The sequence below is a fragment of the Cryptomeria japonica genome, chromosome 8 (genome assembly GCF_030272615.1).
Source record: "Cryptomeria japonica chromosome 8, Sugi_1.0, whole genome shotgun sequence".
Taxonomy (NCBI): domain Eukaryota; kingdom Viridiplantae; phylum Streptophyta; class Pinopsida; order Cupressales; family Cupressaceae; genus Cryptomeria; species Cryptomeria japonica.
Genome location: NC_081412.1, coordinates 583225293 through 583251189, shown reverse-complemented (window position 1 = coordinate 583251189; position 25897 = coordinate 583225293). Strand labels below are relative to the sequence as shown.

At 34.6% G+C, this 25897-nt stretch overlaps 1 protein-coding gene across 1 annotated transcript; it reads right to left on the bottom strand.

Annotated features, from left to right (window-relative positions):
* Positions 1–11687: 11687 nt before the first annotated feature.
* On the bottom strand, positions 11688–24777 carry LOC131054678 (uncharacterized). Its single transcript, XM_057989235.2, has 2 exons — positions 24483–24777; positions 11688–12227 (listed from the first exon to the last, which is right to left on the bottom strand). The coding sequence occupies exons 1-2, from the start codon at positions 24633–24635 to the stop codon at positions 12033–12035; spliced, it is 348 nt and encodes a 115-aa protein (XP_057845218.1). The 5' UTR covers positions 24636–24777; the 3' UTR covers positions 11688–12032.
* Between the last annotated feature and the right edge of the window lie 1120 nt (positions 24778–25897).

The window sequence follows — 25897 nt, the reverse complement described above, 5'->3', positions numbered from 1 at the left end:
GGATAAATAACATCATCCACATAAATCATCATGTATCAAATGTCCATATGAAAAGTGTAGTCACATAAATCTGCCCAGCTTAATTAAATGAATATTTGTTATTTATTTGATTAAAAATACACTAGCCATGAGTTAATTAAATTAACATTTAATTAATTCATCTTCAAAATATTCTTCTATTAATTAAATAAATTATTCAATTTATTTTAATTAATTCATTAAACCAAGTTCACAAATCAATTAAATGAATAAAATCTATTTATTTAATTATATCCCCCTATTCCTCTTTTAAATAAATTAAATTAAACATTTATTTAAGTCATTATCCCCCCCCACTTGCATTCTCCTAAAAATGCAACTTGCACACATTTATTGAAATAAATTAATTTATTTTAATTAAAAATCCTATTTTCCCTCACCCACCAAACCCACTTGCAATTCTAATCTCCTTCTAGATTCTTCTAAACCCTTCCTAATTAGCCTAATCCATTCCCTAATTATTGTCACATTCCTAAGCAACTTGGAGTCACTTCTCAAAGACTTCAAAGTCTTTGAAAAACATTTAATGCTTTGTGTGTTCAACAATTTAACCTCCAAAAGTCTTCCAAAACCACTAATGGCTCTTACATGACCATTAATGGCTCTTACATAACCATTTATGGTTAATTCAACTTATCTCTTCAAGCATTTATTGCTTTGACCATGTTTATCCCCTTTTGCCTTTGCACAAGAGTTTATCCATTGGATAAAAGTTTTATTCTTTAAATAAAGAGTTTATTCATTCAACTAACCTTGACCTTAACTCCCAAGGTCATGTCAAGCATTTAATGCTTATTCCCTCTCCTCTCAACCTATCTCACATTGACACATGTCATCCTGAGATTGGGTTGAAAGCCCTCACATGGATTTGAAATCATTCAATCCTGACCCTTGTTGAGATTGCTCAATCTCAACCATCCATTGCTCCATTTTTCTTATAAATAGAGCTCATTTCTTCATAATCCAGATCCTGAAAACTTGTATGCATTTAAGCTATAGTGAATTCTAGAGAGCATTTAGTATAAACCACTAGTATCTTGTCATCTTGGATAAAATAAATCATTTTAGCATCAATAGCATTTAGTATTAGCTTTTTTATTCACATTTAGAGCAAAATATTTCAATCTCAATCTTCCATAAGCATCCATAGTGCAAAAAGTTGCTGAGAGCTACACTATTTTGGAACTTGGAGAGGAGAGGAACAAAGGAGAAGAAACCAAAAGCATGTGAGGAGGCATTTGGAGATGCCTCATCATATTTAACTTCTTAGTTAGATATTTTGTCATGCTTTTGATATCTCTTTTGATATGCCTGTTTAGATTAGTTTTTGATTGATTAACACTAACGGTTTCTTGTGTGTTGTGTGTTATTTATCATTGACTAACCTTTCCCTTTTTGCAGAGCATCAAAAAGTATAGCATCATATTTAAAAATCTAAGATGTCAATAGAATCATAGGTATACATAAAATCATAACATAAGAGTCTAGATAAGTCTATCAATGCATAAACAAAAGATAAGTTGAGGAGGGACACTACACTTTTACTTTGACACAAACCATACCCATTACATAATTTACCCCTACCTTAAATATCCCTTCATGCTTATATGTTGGTTTGAGGATTTCAAGGTTAAGTACCTAATTATGGAGAAGAAATACCACAACAGTTGTTTGAAGTGCATTTCATGATAACCCCGAATACTATTTTATGCATTCAAATAGGGTAGTGAGAAATAAACTATATCAAATAATTTGGAAATATTATTAGAATAATTTATTTTGGGTGTGTTGTGGGATGATTGGATGGGTGAAACTAGTAGTAGACCAGTGCCTATATCTAGTTGGGCAACATAGCTATTAGATTCATACAAAACTTGCAATAACTAAAACCAATGGTGATACGCCAATTTAGATAACACAAAACACTATATCTTCTAAAATATATAAGAAAATTAATGTCTACACACACATTAAAATAAATAATAAATTTTTGTAGAATATTAAATGAGTCTACTTATTAATCTGTGCGCATATACATACATTTATTTTATTGTCCTAAAAAGATACTTTATAAAATATTTGTGAGGATGTTAAAGTCATTTGGCTCACCATCTAATAAATAACACATCCAAAATGCACATGATATATAGTGAGACACTCAATCAAGGTTGATTTTTTCTTTAATCACTCAGTCTTTAAAAGTTAAAAATTTGGGATGAACCCTAATTATTGCAATATCAAAATGCTATAGCCAAAGTTGGAATATTTGAAACCCTAATACTATCTATAAATATGTCTCTTATACTAGCTTTGTAAATAATCCATTTATCTCTTTTTCCCTCGTCTTTTTGAATAATAATTTAGCCATGTATAAAAAGATTAAAAAGATGATCCCCTTATGGATGGCTAACACATGCCTATTAAAGATAACAAAATTAACTACCAAAAAACTTGCTTGGAGTAAAACACATGAAGCCCACATAGGAAAATCACAACCATCTTTAGGTCATTGTAATGTTTAGAAGTGAAAATTAGATTCTATCCTTTTGTGCCAATAGCCACCAATATTTTTCCCTACAAGAATAGAAATTTCTCATTAAATATGTTACAAAGGTGGTCAAGGGATGACATGATGGACATCAAGAACTAACATTTCAACCACCATATAAATGGTTACATGCATTATCTTAGTTTTCCATTGATTGAAGTACATTTGGATTTGTGTATTTAAGATGGACAATCATTTCTAGGTGGGAAAAAAATTAATGGGTAGTTGTATGGTCTTATTAGTTCATTAATCACTCTAGATAATATTGATGAGAAGGGTCTTACAACCTTGAAAAATAAGAGCCTTGTTGAAGGCCTTAATAATTGTAATATCGAGTTTAATTTTTACAAACATTGTATACATGGAGAGAAACATCGTGTTTCTCTTTATTCTAGTTCTCATGAGTCTTCTAGGGTTTCTAATTATATTCATGCAAATGTGTTTGGTCCTGTTAATATTCCTTTGTTGTCTAGATCTATGTATTTTGTCTCATTCATAGTGACCATAGTAGAAGGACATTTGTATTTTTCCTAAAGAGTAAATTTAAAGTTTTTAATTAGTTTGAGGAATTCAAATCCTTGGTTGAAAACCAAACTGGTAGAAAATTTAAGTGTTTGAGGTGTAACAATAGTAGTGCATTTTGTTTGGTATAATTCAATAGGTTCTATAAGCACCATGGGATTGAGAGACACAAAAAAAATTCATACATTCCATAACAAAATGGAGTTGCGGAGAGGATGAGTGAAATAGTGATGGAGAGGGCTAGGAGTATGCATAGTGGTGTTGACCTTGAATAGAATTTTTGGGCTGAAGGTGTAGCCATTGTATGTTATTTGATGAATAGATCTCCTAATTTGACACCACCTGAAAAGACACCCATGGAGGCATGGTTTGTTAAAAATTCCTTGATGAGATATCTTAGAGTATTTTTTTGTGAGGTATATCCACATTTGTCAAGTTAGAAAAGATCAAAATTGGAGAATGGGTGGTTAAGTGTATTTTCATTGGTTATGGTGTTTGTGTGAAGGGTTACAAGCTTTGGGATTCAGATGCAGAAAAGGTTCTTTATAGCATAAGTATTTGTTTTTGAGAGATGAAACCTTCCACTATTGATTTGTAGCTCGAGAAAGAAGAAAAGTAGAAAAGAAAGTAGTTAAGGTTCAACCTACTTCAAAGAAAGATGAGCTATGCAATCCTATTGGTCCTAATGATGAGGAGAGCTCAAGAAACTTTAAAATTTCTTATGAAGAGGATGAAATTCGACCTGAGCAATTGAGGAGGTCTATATGCATTAGGTGGCAATAGAAAGGTTTTGATATTCATTGTTTGATTCCAATTGTATTTTTCTTTGATTGCTAGCACTAATGAGCCTAGAATTGTTAGAGAGTCTATGTGTATGCATTCTATAGATTCTTGGATGGAAGCCATGAATGAATAGATGGTTATATTGAAGAGGAGTGCTCCATGGGATCTAATACCTTTGCTTGAAGGAAAAAACTTGTTGATTGTAAATAGTTGTTCAAGAAGAAATGTGGTCTAGATTGTAGTGTTGAGAAGCGCAAAGCACAATTAGTTATGAAGGGGTATTATTAGATGGAGGGAATTGATTGTGGTGAAATATTTTCTCTTGTAACCAAGTTGGCATCCACTCGATTCCTGTTATCACTTATTTGAAGGAAAAAAATTACACGTTGTAGCTAGAGAATTTCATTTAAAAAGGTAAAGAGAATCTGGTTTGTACTTGAAGAAATCTATGTATAGTTTGAAACAACCTCCTAGAATGTGGTACCAAAAGTTTGATATCTATGTTTTGTATTTGGTATTTTTGAGATCTCAATTTGACCATCTTGTGTATTACAAATCTAATAATATTCACATTCTCATCATATTCCTTTATATGGATGATATGTTGTTTATTGGGAATGGTAAAATTATGATTTCATATTTGAAGTCTCAATTAGTAGCATAGTTTGAGATGAAAGATATAGATGCAATGAGGTATATTCTCAAGATTGATATCATGAGAGATATGCAAGCAAAAAGATTTGGTGGAACCAAAGTAAGTACATGAATTCCATGTCTAAGAGATTCAACATGACAACTTGTAGATAGTTAGTTGTTCCAATGTTACATGGGACATAACTTTCTATGGAGGATTGTCCAAAATATCCTAATATGATGAAGTACATGACTAGAGTTCCTTATGCGAGTGTTGTAGATAGTTTGATGTATGCTAAGGCGTATACTAGGCTAGAAATTTTTGAAGCAATGGGAGTCCTTAGTCAGTTTACAATTAATCCTAGACATATGCATTGGGACGAGGTTAAGAGAGTGTTCAGGTATTATATGAGATACATCTAAGTATTCATTGTGTTTTCATGGTTACCTTACTTGACCTCAAAATTTGATTTGTATTCATAGATATGTGGATTCAAATTGGATAGTTGACATAGACAATAGAAGATCCACTAGTGGATATGTTTTCATGATGTTTGGTGATGCTATTAGTTGGATGAGTGAGTGGCAAGTTGTAGTTGCTTTGTTTGTTATAGAAATATAGTACATGGAAGCTACTCATTCTTGCAAGGAAGACATTTGGTTTAAACATTTATGTTCATATATTGGTTTTGATGCAAGACATATAACTATATGTTGTGATAGAGTGTTATTTGTTTAGCAAAGAAGCCAATATTCCATGCCAAAACAAAGCATATTGATGCATAGTTCCATTTTGTTCAAGATATGGTAGAAGATGGAAAAGGTTGATACTTTGATGAATGTTGTAGATATATTGACAAAGATAGTGGACATAGAGAAGTTCAAATGGCATGCTAGTTCTATGGGCCTTGGGGTAGTGAGTAGACAATGAAGATGGAAAATTGATAGAACTTCAACAAGTGGGAGAATGTTGGGATTAAGTTATCTCAACCTTAAAGTCTTAAGCATGAATAAATATTTGATTATTTTAGTATTTATATCCTAAGTGTCAACTTACTATGTCGCTATATTACTTTGTGGGACTTGATTGTGAGTTGGCTTCCTACATGTGTAGTGAGGAGCATGAAATTGTGACATTTGTCACCTAGGTACTCATCTTGGGTAAATGAATTTGTAATTTTCCTAGGAGGTCCACATTGGTGACATTTGTCCTTGTGCGTTGAGTTTATACTTGGCAAGGTTTAGAATTTTCTATGTCGGGAATAAAGAGTCATGAGGAGTTGATGTTTGGTAGCTAGTATTTATTTTTGAATTTCTTTTAAAAGGATTCTATGTGCATGGAGTACATCTAATTATAACTTTGACAATTTCTATGTAGTGGGTGTAGTGCATAAGGAAAGTTTATCGTTATGGAAGGATAGGTGTTAATGCTTTGGAAAGTGTCATTTGCAACGTGTCTAGGATATGCCAATTTTTTGTTTTGGACACCACTTGAGTACCTAGGTATGAGAGATGGTTTTTTAAACAATGGGCACCTACCTTTCATATGTGATCTCTATAAATATGTTTGTGCCTTAGTTTTTTTTGAGAGACACTTTGCTTATTTTTCTAAGATGTCGTTCGATTGCCAAAATTTCTCTATATTTCTCTATTGTTATATCAACTCTTGAAGAGCATTAACTCTATGCATTGTATTGTAATATTTGTTACTATAATATGATTGAGCTCTCTATTTTAGAATGTGGGATTTTTCCTGTAAGGATTGTCACATACAAATTTGGTGTTATGTGTTTATTTTTTTGAACTTGATATTACTTATGTGCATCTAATCTTTAATTAATAAAATATTTTGTAATATTTTTTTGCATTTACTCTCTTATTTTATTTTTCATTGAAAAAGTTATTTTCTCTTATCATCCTTCCAATTACCATTACAAAAGATAATGAAACAAATAAAGTAATTTTTAGTCATATAAAATCACCTCCAACCACCACCATACCATTTACTTCTACAATTACCAATTAGAAACCTAGCACAAATATCACCATTAAAAATGTTTTAACTATGGGGTAAAATACAATCAACAACAAGAGAATAATTGCATAAAAAACAAGTAGATATAGTAGATACAATAGAGAATGTATTGAGCACACTACATGTAGCATCTCCATAATTTACTAGAGATACTTTAGCCACCATGGAATGATAGTTGAAACAATTTATGGATGACATGTTACAACAAATACAAAATTAGGAGGATAAAATTCAATCAATGATATTGGAGGACATTAAAATAAACAAATTGAAGAGATGAGGAATAAATATGCTAGTGTAAACTCCTAAGTCAAAAGTTAAAATAAGAAACAAGCAAAGAACTATAAACTCTATTTACCAATTTTTTCTTGGATAGCCTGCAACAACAAAATAATTAAAGATATAACTTGAGAATATTAATAATAAGATAATACAAGAAGAATCTACTTATGATTTATAGAAGGATCAATATGGAAGTTGATGGGTATACATTCAAATACTTCATAACCAATGTTTTCAAGTTCATAATCAAAGGGAAGTACTATCAAATGAAGTAAAATAATGTAAAGATTTTTTCTTAAGTTTTTGGAGTACACAATTTTCTCAAATGTAGGAAAAATCCATGACATCTCGAGGCTAAGACATTTTTTCAGAGAGGAGGATGTGGTAGGACAAGGCTGACCTTTCAACAAGATTCATCCACAACTAAAGGAATTTATCATTGACACATCCAAGAGCTATCACATGTACAAAAGAAACACCCATTGAGGATACTTATATTACAGTATAAGATGGGGTTAAATAGATAGGATAAAAAAAATTAATAGATACAAAATAAAGAGAGAAATAAGATAGAAGATATAGATAAATAGAAGGATGTATTGAATTGAGTTATAGATAATAATATGTATATAAAAATTAGAGGATAAATTATGAAAATATGGATATGGATGATGGATTGATGTACATATCAATTTTTTTATAAGTAATATAGTATACTGCAAGTTGATTCAACTCTTGAATACTATGTTATCTTATATACTATACATGTAATATTATTTTTTTATATTATTTCTTGTTGTAATGTTATCCAATGTACTGCATAGACTTTGATACTCTTCGTATCCTTAGCATTGGAGTATAAATATAAAATTTCAACTAAGGTCCATATATTTAATCTATGCATGTTCTTCCCAATAATCATCATAAGAAGTAGAAGGCATAAAATTGTCACGATGACAAAATTAGGGTTTCACCTAGCACTTTAGTGAAAAAGACCTAAGATTTCTAGGAACTTCTCAAACATAAAAATTAAAAAATAATGTCTTAAAAGAAACAAATTCACACAATGGTCCTCTTAAAATAGAAAAGTTAGGAAATCCCACACTTAAAATAACCTTGGAAGTTAGAAGTTTAAATGATATAAGAAAATAAAGTGACCCTACTCAAAGATATATAAGGATAAACCATAGGTTTTCATAAAGCAGATGATAATTATCAATCTAATAGAAATATCAAAATGTTAAGATATTGGAATAGAAATATTGAGAAGATAAATAAAGTTTACTTGAAAATTTATGTAGTGTCAACTTGTTATTTATTGTGATTTGAAAAGATATTTTTATAAATATCTAAAAAAATAGTTGAATTAGATCACTAATTGAAATCTTATGAAATTTTAGACTAATGTAAATGCCTTGCTATATTTTAGTTTGGGTAAATACAAAACCTATTTAAGAAGGGTGATTCTAAGAATCATCATTTGAGTTTATTATAATAGACCTGGAAGAGTGTTCAAATTCTATGATAATAATGAAAACCTAAGGTTTGTTTTACAAGACTAAAATAGAAAAAAAAATATGATTGTTAATTGCTAAATAGATTATGAATTATGTAAATTGAAGCTAGGATTTAAGCTAGATTACAATAAGTGGTAAAAATAGATAATTGGTTATTAAAAGAATAAGGATGATGTCCTTGTTGGAATCAATGAACACTGAGAGAGAGGGGAGTGAATCAGTGTTTTCAAATTTACAAATTTATTAATCTGATTCTTCAAACACCAGATGGAAATAACTAAAAGAAAAGTGCAGAAACAAAAGCCAAATAAGCAGGGTTCATTATTAAGGGTATGCTTCTCATGATGCCTATATGGTTTTTAATCCTAACTAGGATGTGGGTTGTAATGTTTACACATGTATGCAATTTTAAGGAAATATTTCATTTAGATGATGTTTCATCTATTAGCATGCATTTATGATCTCAAGCTTTCTCTATTATGATATGCTAGTCCATGTTTATTGCATATTGCTTGAAAATGATATCCCCTCGTGCTTAATTTATTTCTCTTTAATGTATTTTTGGGATGTCCTAAGGATTCATTTGTGCCTTGTGTGAAACTATTGATTTTAATCCCTTTCCCTCCTCTCATGATGATTTTGTTAAGACATGGACCAGCTAGGATTCGAACCTAGGACCTTCCATATGTTGTTGGAGTGCTCTACCACTGAGCTACTTGCCCCTCTTGGACTAGTCCATTGTCAATCCAGGTGTGGCTTATTTACAACATCAACACCCCCCCTTAAGCCACACCTCTCATGTGTTTGGGGCTCCTAGCCTAGACCTAGCTTTGATACCATGTTGAGACATGGACCAGCTAGGACTCGAACCTAGGACCTTCCATACGTTGCTAAAGTGCTCTACCACTGAGCTACTAGCCCCTCTTGGACCAGTCCATCATCGGTCTGGGTGTGGCTTATTTCCAACACCAACAGATTCTTTATGTGATGAAATTGTACCTTATTTATTCATGATGTTAAATATCTTGATGCTAGATACCCTTTTTTGTACCCTTGGAATAGTGTAATCTTGGTTGTATATCTAGTGAGGAGTCTAGGGATAACAATTTCTATGAGCTACCCTTTTAGATGCATGATCAAGTTGTCTCATATGATGATAGTTCTTTTCAATATCATGTTGATCTCTTGTCACTCATAAAAACGTTTTAATTTATCCTACATTACATAGTGCCATTTTTCCTCTTAGTGAGGAATTATTACATGTTGACTTTTATGGTTCTAGTGATACCACATTAATTGTGGAGCCATTCTTTCTTGCAGTTATGAGCATTTGGATGATGAAATCATGTTGATTAGAAAATATATACTTACTTTAAGAGATAGAGATTTACATTGGTTTGATTAAATTTTAACTAATTCGTTATTCATTTATGACACTGAGATAATATTGTATATCCTATTTTTCTTTCCTTTCCATGCTTGAGCATAGCTTGAACTTCTCTAGCACTCCTTTCGACATATATTTTGATCCTTGTCAATATTCTTCAAATAATTTATATTATGAATTATATTGTTTATAATCTAATGGGACCTAAAGTTATTATTAAGGGGACACCGAATTTCTCCCCAAGTCTACTTATATTCCACATATTAGTTTACAAAGTTATCATGTAGTAGTTTTAAATGCCAATCAAATTTTGGTTAGGGATCAAAAGTTTATATCTAATCAATCAATTTTTCCTCTAGCACTTTGTTGTTTCTTACTAGCCCTAAGATTACATCCAAAGCACCTATGAAATATGATATTGTAAAGGGGAATATTTGATTTACTAATTTGCAACATGGAAGGGAGAAACCACTGAATCAATTTTCACTTTGGACCTTTACATTTAAAAGAGGGCTAGAATCCACTAGATTCAGTCACAAATCAGATACGGATTGAATACTAAATGGATTGAATTGGTTTTGATTTCCTCTTTTGTAAGTTGAAATACTAAAATAGGTTAAGTGTTGAAAAATGAAGGAAAATATGAGGAAAAAGTGAGCTACATATGCAGGATTTTCACGTGCACCTGGATCTGAGTAGTATAAGTTGAATCAAATCTGACCCTCGAAAAAACTCCTAAAAAGATAGGACCATGATGCATCACCACAGTCCTTCGAACTTTTTGCATGCAAAAGGGAGATGATTTGTCTTTGTGAATGAAGCTTATTCAGAGGAGTACAACTCCGTACCCGTTTCCTACGCATAGAAAGAAGGGGAAATAGGTTGGGATTAGGGGTTTGCCTAAGTCAAACCCTTGTTTAGGAATTAACCTTGAATAAAATATTGCAAATACTTGAAATAAATGATGGAAAGGTATACCTCAGATCTGCAATGATTGATAATGATGCTTTGCTTCTTGAATGTAATCACATATGTTGTATGAAAATGGCACGAACATGACAAAACCCTAATCACACACACATGCTTGCAAATGAATGATGTAAAGTTGCTCCACAATAGATAGATGAAGAATATTCAGCCTTGAAGACCTCTAGAAATGATTGATGATGAATTCTTGAATGCTTGAATGCTTGATTGCTTGTGCTCCCAACTTCATCTATCATGAATGTATATGAACCTTATATCCAAATGAGAGGGGAAGACCTCCTTATATACTTGCCCTGTCATCAATTGTGTTAATTTTCCAACATAGGCCGACACAGGGAAATGTTTCTTACTCAAATTCAAAATAGGACCTAGGATTTAAAATGGGCCCCAATTAGGGAGGACCAAGGCATGATGTCATGGTCCTGGTGAGGATCAAGGCGCCACACCCTAGTTGTGCCCCATAATTGGGCCAGGGTGAAGGGTTTAGCAAGATGAAAATGTGAAAATAAGGCATTATTGCATGGTGGGGGCATAAATAGGTCGCAATCAAGCATGGAGATGCAGGCGCTAAGGTGAAGGCCCCGAATGCAGTCAAAATTACAAACGGTGCAATTTTAGGATGCTACAGATATTATTGATCAATTAAAAAATATACAAGCTATCTCATTATGATTTAGTATATGTATCATTGTTATATAAAGAGATCATGGAATACACTTTAGAAAATTTATATAGTACATTTTGATCTACATCTCAAAAAATAATGAATTCTTTTATTTAATGAATCAAGTCCTAATCAAACCATGATATTTCATTTGGTGATATTAATCTCCCTACAAGGTCAATTAATAATGAGAATATACTTTTGTATTTTGTGGTAAAATTTAGGCATATCAATGCTAAGCATGCTTTGGTGGATAATGGTCATAGTTTGAATATTTGTACTAAATATCATGAGATCAAAATACAAAGCATATCATCAATGTATCAACATCATATACAAAATTATATCAACATTGTATCAACAGAGCATTTGTTTCTAAACTAAACCAGTAGGAAGATATTACATCATATAAAAAAATTTAAGTGCTAATGCAATGAAATCATACGTTCAAGTCTCAAATTTATATATGTTAATTAAAACTGGTAAACAACATCCTGAACATTGTTGTTGAGGATAATATCTGTCCATGCCACCCACCCTAGTGGCCCTTCTCTCCAAACCAGTTCTCTGCCATCTGGAAGCTGCTCCAAATAAGGGTGCACAAAGATTTCTGCCATTGGTAGTGCCACTGCTTGCTACTGCATCTCTCTGCCTTTGACCTTATTTAACTCCCTTATGAAGTTATTCAAGGTTGTCTCAAACTGAACTTTGTCTTCATCCCGCCTGGTCCATGTGAATCCATGGGAGACTTCCCATTTAAAGATCTTCACTGAGCCATCTTGCATCAACTTTCCAAATTTCCTTTTAGTCAGCCTTAGGACAATGGTAACCTGCAAGCAAATATTATGCAAGATGACTCTCCTTAGACTTAGTAAGTGCCCTACTTTTACTGTTAAACACATTATCATTCCTTAGTTTCCATATATTCTGAAGTATAATAGATAAAAGAGCAGACCAAAAGAAATTACAATCTTTATTAAGCATGGGAATATGATCACTAATAATATCAACAACATCAATATTATAGCTAATGACAAGGCCAAACATATACCAAACTTCCTTAGCAAAAAGGCATTCAAAGAATAAATGATTAAGAGTCTCAAGAACTCTTTAGAAAAAACATACATTAATGTTCCGATCAGGTTTCTTGAGAGGCAATCTGTTCAAGAGGAGGCGCAACAGGAAGAATTTTAACTTAGGCTTAATAGGTATACGCCAAAGATGATCACAAATTCTTTGCCACTTTGCCAGGTTAAAGCTAAAATGCCATGTATGATTAAAATTCTCAAGGATGTCATTGCTATCAGACAGGAGGCAACAAATGGATTTGGTTTTAATAGCACAAAGAGCTGAACCATTAGAGCAAGACAGGGTAGACAAGCACAGGGGTCTCTCTTCACAGAGTAGGGGCCAAGAAAAAGAGGCGCAAGTAGATTTCAACATAGAATATGTTCTCAAATGAGACCTAGGAATGCCAAATCTGTCCATTAAATCCTACCACGGAATCAACTGACCATCTGCAAAAAATATCTTCCAAAGTTTGTATACCCTTAGTAGCCCATGATTTAGTATAGTAGCCTTGAAGCAAGGCTAAAATCTTGTCCTTATATTTCAAATTCCACCATATTGAACTATTACCCCATACTTTTTAACACTATCCCATTCCTTCCAAAGGGATTTAAAAACAACTGACACTAAAGAATATACTAGAAAATTGCCAGAAACCAGATCACATAGTGGGAGACCTTTCCAAGAGGGCCCTATTTAGGAACTAAGTAAGAAATATTATGCCTAATCAAAATCTTCCAAGGTTCATCCCCTTGAAAGGCATGTAATATCTATTTTGTAGCTAGTGTGATCTCTTGCAGCCTCAAGTCTTTTAAACAAAGACCACCCTTAGTCTTACTGATAGTACACCATTTCCATCTAATCGCATGTGTTTTTTTGCCACCTTTACCATTAAACCACAAGATGTCTCGACTTAACTTCTATATGAGGTAAAATTGATAAGTATTAAACAACCAGGCTGAGGTATAGTAAATGTTATATGAAGATAAAATTTTCTGACAAACTTGAAATTTGCTTGCAAGAGAAAGAAAGTGTTTGTTCCAACTCAATTTTATTTTATCAATTTTAGCCTTAACCCATTCTCACATCTCCTTGAGATTAGGATTAAGGGTGAAAGGAATGCCCAAGTATCTGACTTGGTGCTAAGGTCCTCCTCACATTAACGAGAATCTATTGAACCAAGTAAGTGGATGCATATCCAATCCTAGCATAATTGATTTAGGAAGAGAAACCATACTTCCAAAGGCTAGATAGAAGATGTCCAACTTAGCCATTAATGCCTCAAAATTACTTTCCTCCAAGCACATCATGATCGCAATATCATTAACAAATTGTATACTCAACAATTCATCTCCATTGGGCAAATTGATACCCTTAACTATGGAGGATAGAGAGTGATCTCTCAATAAGTAATAAAGTGCATCAACAACAATGGCATATAAGGCAGGGGATAAAGGACAACCCCGTCTAATAGATCTAGAAAGGGGGAAGCTTTGAGAATGACTACCATTAACTTCAACACAGGTCGTAGCATTCTTCATGAGGGTCTCAACCATCTTGCAAAATAGCCAAGGAAAGCCTAAACTTTTCAACATCGTGGTAATAAAGCTCCATTCTATTCTGTCATAGGCCTTCTAAAAGTCAATTAGCATCATTGATGCACTCTGTTTATACTCTTGAGCCCAATGCATTGCCTCCCAGAAAGTTAGCAGGTTTTCCAAAATGTATCTTCCCTTAACAAATCATGTTTGAGTATTGCTTACCACCTTGGGTAGGATGCCTCCCAATCTCTTGGCTAGGACTTTAGCCAGAATTTTGTAAGATACGTTAAGAAGGGTTGTTAACCTCCAATTCTTGATAAGGGATCTATCTCCATCCTTGGGTATGAGCTTAACCACATTATTGTTAATCTCCTTACTTAGTGTTCCTTTTTCAAAAGCTTCTTTATAGACTAAGAGAAGGTCATCTCCAATCCAGTCACTATTTTTCTTATAGAATTCTATAGGTAGCCCATTCGAGTCGGGTGCCTTATCATTATTGAGAGCCAAAATGACATTCTGAATCTCTTCTAGAGAGAGTTATTTCCCTAGACTAGAAGAATCTTCCTTGTTGATCTTAGAGGGGATGATAGCACTAATTTTATGTCTAGTAGCCTCCTTGTCACAACCACCGTATTTTGATGCAAACAATTGTTGATAAAAGTTGTTGAAATCTATTAATATTCCTTCCCGATTTGAAATGTCAACCCCATCTTCTCAGATACTGTCAATATGTTCTCTAGCCTGCTTGTTCTTGAGAATATTAAAAAGGAATTTAGAACCTTTGTCCCCCTGCTCAAGCCAAGTGATCCTAGCCCTGGTTCTAGCTCCCTAAATCTTCACACTTTGAATCTTCCTAAGATCATCCTTGGCCGCCCTTAGTTTATAGTTTATTAGTTGCTTCCTCATTATCACGCCGCATTTGAAGTGTAGGCTAATTATCTCCAACATCAACAAGCTTATTATGCAGCTTAGCTTCCAATTTTCTATCATCCTTAGCCTTTTTTTACTTACAATTTGAAAAAGAGTCTTCCAACTCTGAACATTCTGAATCCATCTATCCATAGCATCCAACAGTCTAAGTTTCAGCATATGAATTGTCGAATAATGCGGGAAGCAAAATTGACATCCTCATCTTCCAACAGTCTTGCATTAAGAGCGAAAGAGGCCTTAACACATTGTGACTGGGGAGGGACAGTTTTAAGGAAGAACAAGGCAAGAATGGGATTATGATCGAACAAAGTATAAGGAATGACCTTCATATTACAACCAATACCATCCTTCTTAACACATAACCAATCTTTATTGATGTAAAATCTATCCAATCTACTGTGTATCCTCTTCTTCCCTTGTTGGAAATTGCACCATGTGTACTAGATTCCTTTGTAATCAGATAATTTATCAACCACTGGATCCAACAATCTGAGTTTATTCACCATTCTATACTAGATGAACTTCTCATTTGACTTCCACTCAAAGCCTAACCCTCCTATCTTATCATGGAGATACTCCACCATGTTAAAACCCCCTCCAATGATCCAAGGAACACTCTCCAACTGAGCTAACCATTTCCAGAGCTCTACTATCTCTCTTTATGATCATTTGGGGCATAAATGGATGCTAACCCAAACTCTTGCTCCTTGTACTTCAATATGATCCACACTACTCTATTGCACAGGGAGCAACCCCACCTCGTAACCATATTAGCTCATTTCCTACATATTAAGATGGAAGCCCCACCTTTCCCTTTAGAATGCTTTGTGACAAAATGTTCAAAGTCCCTCCATATGCACTTCAAATTTATATCAAGGGAAAATTGTACCGATTCGATTTCTTGAAGCATAAGGATATCAACAGTCTTATGCAATTTCAAGAATCTTTTGACCACGTATTTCCGATCTTGGGACTCCAATGCCCTTATATTCCATGATATACAATTCAATTCCATACCCAACTATTAGGGAGAGGTGTCCATTGGAGCCCTAAATGATTTGTAGCATTTGGGCAATTGCTTACTACAAGATGCATTATTAATCTTCTTATTGGATGACCCAGAGGGTCTGCCCCTCTCTCTTTTGAACCAAAAGATCTGATCAACCCCAAGGGAGGGAACTAGAGTTTTCTTTCTAGACTTGGGGAGCTTCTTCCTTCTGGCTTTTGTCTTCCTAGATCCACATTTGACATAACTTCCTCTAAGTCATGCATTGCAAGAGTTCCCTTATAAGGGACAATAGCCCATTCATTGTCTGCTTTAGTGCTGTCCTTAAGGGACTCGAGAAGATTCTCCTCAATACCACTTGAACAACCCATAGAATCCCTACCGAGGGTATGAGTGGAGCCTTGGCCAAAACCGTCTACAACAAGGGTAATCTTGGGGGGCATCCTGAAGGGGTGTACTAGAGGGTTCAACATTAAGAATGAAATCAATAAGGGGGACCTTAGTATCATAAGCTTTCTTGATCACAAAAAACTCCTCATTTGCGGATTTTTCCAAGTTGTATGGGTCAGAGAAAAAGACCCTAGAGGAATCCCCAAGATCCAACCCCTTCTCAGGTTTTTCTAGACCACCACCATTGTTGAAGGTCATTTTGTTCATGGCTCCACTCACATCCTTTCCAGAGGAACCATTTTGATCCCCATTTCTAGTTTGCTTGGCATCATTGTATATTAAATTTTCAATCCTATTCTGAATAGCATTGATGTTCTTAATCTTCAACAGAGCAAGTTGTTGGGCATTAAAAATTTTGTGCATGGGTTGAGCCCCCTCACTTTGTGATGCATTAGGGCAAGAGGAGCCATCACAAATGATAGGAATAGAGGGCAGAAAAGCAGAAATGGGAGCAACATGAAGCTTAGGCTCAAAGGAGGGTGATTGGATAGCCTCAGAATTGCTAAGAGAAGGAAAGGACATGACAGTTGATGAGCCAAAAGAATGGCTCTATTTTATCTATGTGTATGTTGTAATTTTTATGCCCTAGGTTTATTAGACAGATTTATATCCTTTAGTTATGCCCTAGTTTGTAATCAAATTTAACATAATTCAGTAAAACCAGAAATGAAGAAAGTAAATCAGAACAAACACAAATACCTTAGGAAAACCTCCATGGAGGAAAAACCCAGCATTAAAGACCCTTAGGTCAGATTATATATTCTCTTGATAGCAAAAGTACAATACGTAGCTCCTGTTACAAATCTGAATCCTTCATGAATGACAAATCTGCATTCCTTCAAGTCTGTACCAAAATTGCTTTTGTCCTCTAGAACTAATTCGCCTAAGTCTGGATAATTTCGCACCTCTCAGGAGAAAGTTCGCACTTCTTTTGGCAAAGGTAATTTGTTGATGATGAATGTTTATTTGACTTGCAAGTGTCTTGTTTTATATGCACCTTTAACCTTGATTTAATTGCAAGTCGGCCTCATTAATTTGGGTGCCAATATTGTAGTAGCATGGGGTATTTAGGATAGGGTTGGGCTTATCCTTGGGTCACGTTACCCTTTAGGATAGGGCCCAGTCCTAAGTGGGTTCAGATGTTGCCTTCAAGGCAACATCCGAACCCATCCCTTATCCTAATTACAAACAACACTCCCTCTTAACTAGGGAAGAAGAGAATACATAATCTGAATCTTTATAGTTCCATCTAGCACACAAACATAGAATGGATCTAGCACACAAGCATAAAATTACATCTTCCACCTAGCACACAAGCATAGAATGTGTAATACACAAGTGGGTCTTTACATAATTACAATTATCCATCTAGCACACAAGCACAGATTTGGACATAATTCATTCTTGCACACAAGCAAATAATGATTCAAAGTGCTGCAGAAGAGTCACTGAGATTGAAGCTCCCTCTCAATCAGGGTTTCATTTTCCAAGACACCAAGTCTATCTCTAAAGTATTCGAACTTCACTCTGGATAAAGGTTTGGTAAGGATATCCGCAATTTGTTCATCTGTGCTAATGTACTTTAGATGAATGGCGCCTCTTTGCACCATGTCCCGAATGAAATGATAGTGAGTTTCCACATGTTTAGACTGATCGTAGAATATGGGATTTACAGACATCTTTATACAACTTTGATTATCACAATGAATGGTGGTAGAACCACTAGCTTGACCAAATAATCCAACAAGGAGCTTGCAGAGCCACGCTGCTTCTCTGGATGCAACAAATGCGGCAATGTACTCAACTTCTGCAGTGCTTAATGCTACCGAAGATTGCTTTCTACATGCCCAAGAGATCATAGTAGAGCCCAAGTTGAAGCAGATAATTGAAGTACTTTTCCTGTCCTTGACACTTCCTGCCCAATCTGAATCTAAGTAGCCTTCCAAGAGAATTGAGGTATTAAGTGAATACTTCAGCCCATAACCAATCGTACCATGCAGGTATCTTAGAATGTGCTTGACAACAACTAGGTGAACAAGTTTAGGTAAGCTCATGAACTGACTGAAAGCATTCACCGCATAACAGATATCTGGCCTAGTGTTAACTAGGTACATCAAGGAACCAATCAACTGCCTGTACTAAGATGGATCTGCAAAATTAGAGTTAGCTACAGAAACACTTAACTTCTTTAAGTTAGATTCCATAGGAGTATGCATAGGTTTACAATCTATCATTCTAAATCTTTTCAAGATATCAATAGTATATTTTCCTTGACTTAGAAAAATTTCATTGGAATTTTGCCATTCTTCTAACCCTAGGAAGTAATGCATTAAACCTAAGTCCTTCATTTCAAATTCTGAGGCTAATTCCTTCTTACATCTTATGATTAATTTACTTTCACCAGTGAGAAATAAATCATCCACATACAAGACTAAAATAAGCATCTCATCATTATAAACTTTCAAGTAAATGTTAGCATCAACATCATTCTTACAAAATCCTAAGCTTAGTAAGTACTTATCGATTCTTTCATACCATGGACGAGGAGCCTGTTTGAGCCCATATAAGGCTTTCTTCAACTTGCAAACATGGGAATCTCTTTTATGGATTACATAACCTTCTGGTTGCTCAATGTAGACTTCCTCCTCGATGACGCCATTGAGGAAGGTTGTCTTAACGTCCATTTGATGCAGCTCCCAACCTTTGGCTGCAACAATAGTTATTATAGATCTAATAGAAGTATATCTAGCAACAGGGGCAAATGTTTCTTCATAATCTATTCCTTCCTTTTGAGAAAAACCACAAGCTACAAACCTAGCTTTATATTTTTCAATACTACCATCAACATTATGTTTAATTTTAAACAACCATTTAGAGGAAACAACAGACTTACCTTTGAGTCTGGGTACAATGTCCCAGACATCATTCTTGATGATAGACCCATACTCTTCATCCATGGCTAATTTCCAAGCATGATGGGACATAGCTTCTTCTACATTGTGAGGTTCAGACTCAATGATGTTGCACATCATAGAAATGTAGTTGGTGTGATTTTGGAATCTCTTGCAATTTCTAAAGGTTCCTCTGGGAGTAGCAAATCCTTCAGCATCTTGAATAGTGTTTCTAACCCAAAGTGGTCTCTTCTTGTAGACCACAATATCCTGAGGTGTATCGGTGGAGTGCATAGGTTCTGATGGATCATTCTGAACTTCCTAATCTGGAAAATCACTAGACTCCTCCTGTATCTCAGGGTTAGCATCAACTATTGAATCTTGATTTTCAATCACCATATCATTATTGTTGGATAATGAACCTTTAGATCTTTTGAAAGCAATGTCTTCTTCAAAAGTTACATCTCTACTTACCTCAACATACCTTTGACCTAGAATGTAGATTCTAAAAGTTTTGGAAGAATCGCTATATCCCACTAAGATGCCTTTCTTTCCAGATGGATCCAACTTGGTTCGTTTTTCCTTAGACACATGGACATACACCGGGCTCCCGAATATCCTCAGGCGACTCATGTTAGGTTTGATTCTTGTAAATGCTTCTTCGGGAGTTACATCCTTTAGGGCGCAATGAGGACATCTATTCTGAATATAGACTGTTGTTTTGGATATTTCCGCCCATAGAAAAGGTTGCAGGTCTTGATCATGGATCATGGCTCTTGCAGCTTCAACAATGGTCCTGTTCTTTCTTTCAACAACTCCATTTTGCTGAGGATTGTAAGGAACACAAAACTCCCTCTTAATTCCTACTTTAACACAAAAATCATAGAAACTACCTAAGGTGTATTCACCTCCATTGTCAGACCTCAAACATTTAATTCTATTTCCTGTAGTATTTTCAACTAAAGCTTTGAATTCTTTAAATCTGTTTAGGACTTCTTCAAACTCTTTGGATTTAAGAAAATAGATCCATGTTTTCCTAGAGAAATCGTCTATGAAGATGACATAATATAGGAAACCGCTAGGAGAAGCTACAAACATAGGACCACATAAATCTGAATGAATAAGTTCTAACCTTTCTTTAGCCCTACTATCGCCCTTATGAAAGGATTATTTACATTCTTACCCATTGCACAACCTTTACAAGCATCATCATGAGATAAACTGAGTTTAGGCATACCTTTAACCATTTTACCAAGATTGGGGAGAGTTTGGAAGTGTAGGTGACCTAATCTTCTATGCCATAGCTCGCATGATTCAGGGGTCTCATGAATTAGAGCTTGAATTGGATTAGCTGCAAGCTTATATAAACTATCACATCTATTTCCAATAATACGAGCAGATTTGAAATTAGATTTCTTAGGCCAAGCAAATACTTTCCCTTCAGAAAATGCTATTTGCAAACCCTTATCTTCTAAAGCAGAAATGGAAATAAGATATCTTTTAATACCAGGTACAAAGAGAATATCACATAGTTGTAAGGAAATACCAGAATCTAATTTTAAAGAGGTAGTGCCATAACCTTTTACCGAGTATCGAGCATCATCATCGATTACTACATGAAGGTTGGTGTCCTTTTCAATCAGATCTGAGAGATGCTCATGAAATCCTAAGATGTGTTTGGAGGCACCACTGTCAAGTATCCACATATTGCTATCTGTAGGAACATTGCTGGATAGAGCAGAGATAAGAAGGTAATCTTCACTTTGTTCCGCAACTTCATTTAAGTTGGCCTCCCTTTCCTTTGGGTCATTCTGACAATCTCTGGCATAGTGGCCATACTTATCACATCTGAAGCAACGAATGTGAAAGGAATCTCTTGATTTTTTCCTTGGATCATAGGAGGAGGATCTGAAATCTTTGCTTCTCTTTTATTTCTTCCAATGTCCACCTTTCCTAGATTTAGCTAAGAGAACATGATTATCTTTGTGAGAGTTCTTGAGTTTTCCTCTTACCTCAATTCGAGATTCCTCTTCGATGCAATCAGATTGAAGATGCTCAAAGTTGGGACGATCAGCTCTTCCACCAATGCTACGAATGAATGGTTTCCATTCATTAGGTAGACCATTTAATGCAATCATAACAAGATCTTTATCAGAGATTTGGCAATCAAGAGTACTTAGTTTGTCCTTTAGTTCATTGAACTTCATGAAGTAAGCTATGATTGAGTCTTCTTCTTTCATTTTCATGTGAAGAAGTTGTTGTCTTAGAGCAAGGGCCCTGCTGAGGTTGTTGACTTCATACATCCCTTCCAAGTGTTTGATCATTTCCTTGCCAGACACAAACTTTGATATGACAGTGACAAGATGATTCTTGACGAACTCAATTATGATCCTCCTAGCCTTGAGGGAATCTTTCTTGAACTGTTTCAGCTCTTCAGCATCTTCTGGAGGAGACAACCTTTCTTCTTCTGCAAACTTCAGCAGATCATTCTCTTCAAGGATCAATAAAATACAGACTTTCCAAGCAGCAAAATCAATGGCTCCCTCAAGTCTATCTTCAGCCTTCAAACTTGACATCTTAATCTGAAAACACACAACAGTTATATGCACAAATGATTTGCTAAAATCAGAGGTTAGTGACAACCTAGCTCTGATACCATGTAATTTTTATGCCCTAGGTTTATTAGACAGATTTATATCTTTTAGTTATGCCCTAGTTTGTAATCAAATTTAACATAATTCAGTAAAACCAGAAATGAAGAAAGTAAATCAGAACAAACACAAATACCCTGGGAAAACCTCCACGGAGGAAAAACCCAGCATTAAAGACCCTTAGGTCAGATTATATATTCTCTTGATAGCAAAAGTACAATACTTAGCTCCTGCTACAAATCTGAATCCTTCATGAATGACAGATCTGCACTCCTTCAAGTCTGTACCAAAATTGCTTTTGTCCTCTAGAACTAATTCACCTAAGTCTGGATAATTTCGCACCTCTCAGGAGAAAGTTCGCACTTCTTTTGGCAGAGGTAATTCATTGATGATGAATGTTTATTTGACTTGCAAGTGTCTTGTTTTATATGCACCTTTAACCTTGATTTAATTGCAAGTCGGCCTCATTAATTTGGGCACCAATATTGTAGTAGCGTGTGGTATTTAGGTTAGGGTTGGGCTTATCCTTGGGTCACATTACCCTTTAGGATAGGGCCCAATCCTAAGTGGGTTCGGATGTTGCCTTTAAGGAAATCCAAACCCATCCCTTATCCTAGTTACAAACAACATATGTGTCATTACTGGGACATTAGGAGTCGAGTTATGTCTTTTGAGTTCAAAACCTTTGCTAAATGCTAAGTGATAAGATTTTATATGTTTTGATGATATGGTCATGTGACATGAACTCGTTTGATACATGTTTCTTTTTTATGCAATATAATAGGAAATTATAATATGAGGAATATCCATGGTAATGTTGCATGTAGATTTTGAATGTTACTCTAGTAGGGATAATTAGGTCTATATTTGAGCACGTTAACAATCTCATGCAGGGTTAAAAAAGAATGTTGACCCGATCTAAGATGTTCAACAATAAAGATTATGGAGTTGCTGGCTAGGAGAAGGGACAACAAGGATTGTCATTGAAAGAGTCAGTTGGCGGTTGAAAGTGGTTACGCTAAATTCCCTCTGTTGTTCCAATAGACTTTGACTGATTCTCAGCATTTGTAATTTCACCTTCTTTTTCTCCTTGTTCAATAAAAGCATCCTCCTTGAACTTTGGAAGTGGTATGCTAGTTAGTTAGGAATTTCATGCTTTAAATAAACTCCCACCTTCTCTTGTATGGTGGTTGAGAATAAGATAGTTTTAGCTATTGTAATACAATTATGAGTCAAAAGAAGCAAACTTCCAACAATTTGTTGTTATGTTGCCAAGTACTTTTAAATCAATAAAGATGATACTTTAAGCTCCAGGAGTTTGATTTAATTGTTAAGATGCTTGCTAAAGGGGCCCACTTAGTGAGTACTCTTTTGATTTCTTTTATCAATCATTTCTCATTATGTAATTAGCATTATTTTGATCATAGACTGTTCTTGTCACCACTAGAATACTTCATGTGATTGTTCCTGCAGCCACTACGAACTGAGTAGAATCATGTTTGTTGATCATGGATAAGTTCAGTCTTTCCTAGTTGTTTCTTAGAAGTTAGTTAGTTTTCTTTACGAGCATTTCAATTATTTGCTTCCAGCATTTTCTTAAAGTAACATTTCAATTCCAGTTAGAGGAGCGGTGGTTGTTTCGGTCTTTCTAGTGCATATACCTTGTAGACCCATTTCAAGTATGCACCTCGAGTTGACAAATAAATGAACCTTCATGATGAAAGATAATTGCTTAGTCGGATGTCCAATCCCTGAGGTATGATTTCAAGGTCTAATTATTGAACCGTTAAGAAAGTCAGTCAACAGTGACAATTAGAGCTTGTGAAATAGGTGGAGGGATAGCAAAGGTAGAAAAAGGGTTTCTTTTATGTTTACCTTTCAAAAAGGGCGATTTTTTCTCAAGTGCCCTTTCATCCTAGAGAGGAAGCAGGCGTTGATGCTGCCTAAGAATTTCTAAGAATTTCAAAGGACAAGAAATCAACTCCCCATCAAGATCAAAGAAAATCTCATCGAGAAAATTCCTCCTTGGATTAATGGAGAGCAATAACCTGGCATTGAGATGCGACAAAAGAGAGGAAGAGTCATCCATCTTCATAACTCTACTTAGATTATCCAAGGATTTGGGTAAAAATTGCCAGAGTTACGGTGGAACATGTGGAACATTGTGAATAGAAACCCATCTCGGACAAAACAGAGCAAGAACCTCATTGCAATTAGCCTTCGGAGACCGACCAATTGCCCTAAAGCAGCCATAGCCAATGTTCCAGAATTGCCTTCTAACAACTTCCTTTTGATGGCTAGGGTTCTTTAAAAAATAATATAAACAAGCCCTTCTGAACCATCCTACAAAAGGAGAAGGAAAAACAAAATTTCTTGATCCAAACGGCTTGCAGCCATGAAATCAGAAAGTTTCGAGAGGGAAGTTTATTTAAGTCCAAAGCAACAAGAAAGATCACACAATCCCTAAGTCTAATTCTTTCACCTGCTATAGCTTTCAACGTATGAACATTCAGTTTAATAGTGAGTTTACTAGAGGCGAGGCACATACCTCTTGCTCTGCCATCTGAATCGTTGGGAGTCTCAGCTTGCGCGACGAACACAACATTCTCAGGGAGTGGAGTCTTGTCAACCATTGCGTCTTTGAGGGATTTCCCACTGGGCGCAGCCTGAGTATCCAAACCAGCAATAATCGAATGCCCATGTCCAGGGGAGTTATGGGCCATAAATCAGACGCTCCAACAGGGCACACGGGAATTAAATGCAACACTTCAAAGCAAACTAGAAAATCTTATTGGAATGATGTTTTCGGTAGTATTGATTGATAGTTTGCAAACAATATTTGGATTCTTATTACCTCTAGTCCAGTTAATGTTTATTCACTATTTATTATGATTCCTATGAAATTAGTGTATGATATATCATTGGTTTATCCATAGATTCATGGTATTGGGTTAAGTTTACAAAATACTAAGCAATGTAGGATAGATGTTGATCATCATCCATATGATCATTATTAGATGATTGATCAATTTGAAGTTTTTATTATACAAAATTAATTTGTAAAGACATAACTACACAAATTATTGCAAAGAAAGATAAACCTAAACAAGGAGAATTTAAGGAACAAAAGCCTCTAAATAATAGTAATCCTTTATTTGGTGATTAATGGGGTACATTATAATTCACATTGTATAATTTTAGAAAATATGTTCAATCCTAAATATTGTAATCTGTCTTCATTTTATATGGACCCATCCATATACACTCAACCAAAACCACAAAAATTTAGTGACAATGATGAAACAAAATCGACTTATCTTCATTTCAGTGATGTGGAGGGTGATATGTGTACTTTGGTTTTTTGTACTCCCATAACATTAAATAAATTATATGTTCCTAAAACAAAATTATACAAAAAATAAAAAATAAAAATTTAGTACCTAATCATATGAGCTAGGTATTCTTGGACCAATAGCCTTACCACACCATATAGTAGATCTACCTTGTCTATGTACTTGAAGATCTTATGGAATGGTTCAAAGAATGCAAAAGAAAATAAAACAACCTACTATGTTTTTATGTATTCAAATTTAAACTTCACATGATACATATTTATCATTCTTACTTACAAATACTACAACAATTCAATATTTAGTTCTGTGTAGTTCAATCCATTTAATAATATATATTTTTGTGATCAATTTTAGTGCTTTACATTATCTATTTTATGATAGATACTATTTTTCATGATGATATACATTATTGACATGGCATGTGTTAATGATGAATTTGACAAATAATTCTATACTAACATTTACTATAGTGGTTTCTTTTACCAAACATGGCACAATCACCATATCATTACACATGGCCTACTTTTTGATGATATATTGATACAATACAATTACAAGGGAAATTTCCTACTCATATTTGTTTACCTTTGAACATGGTTTTCCTAGATTT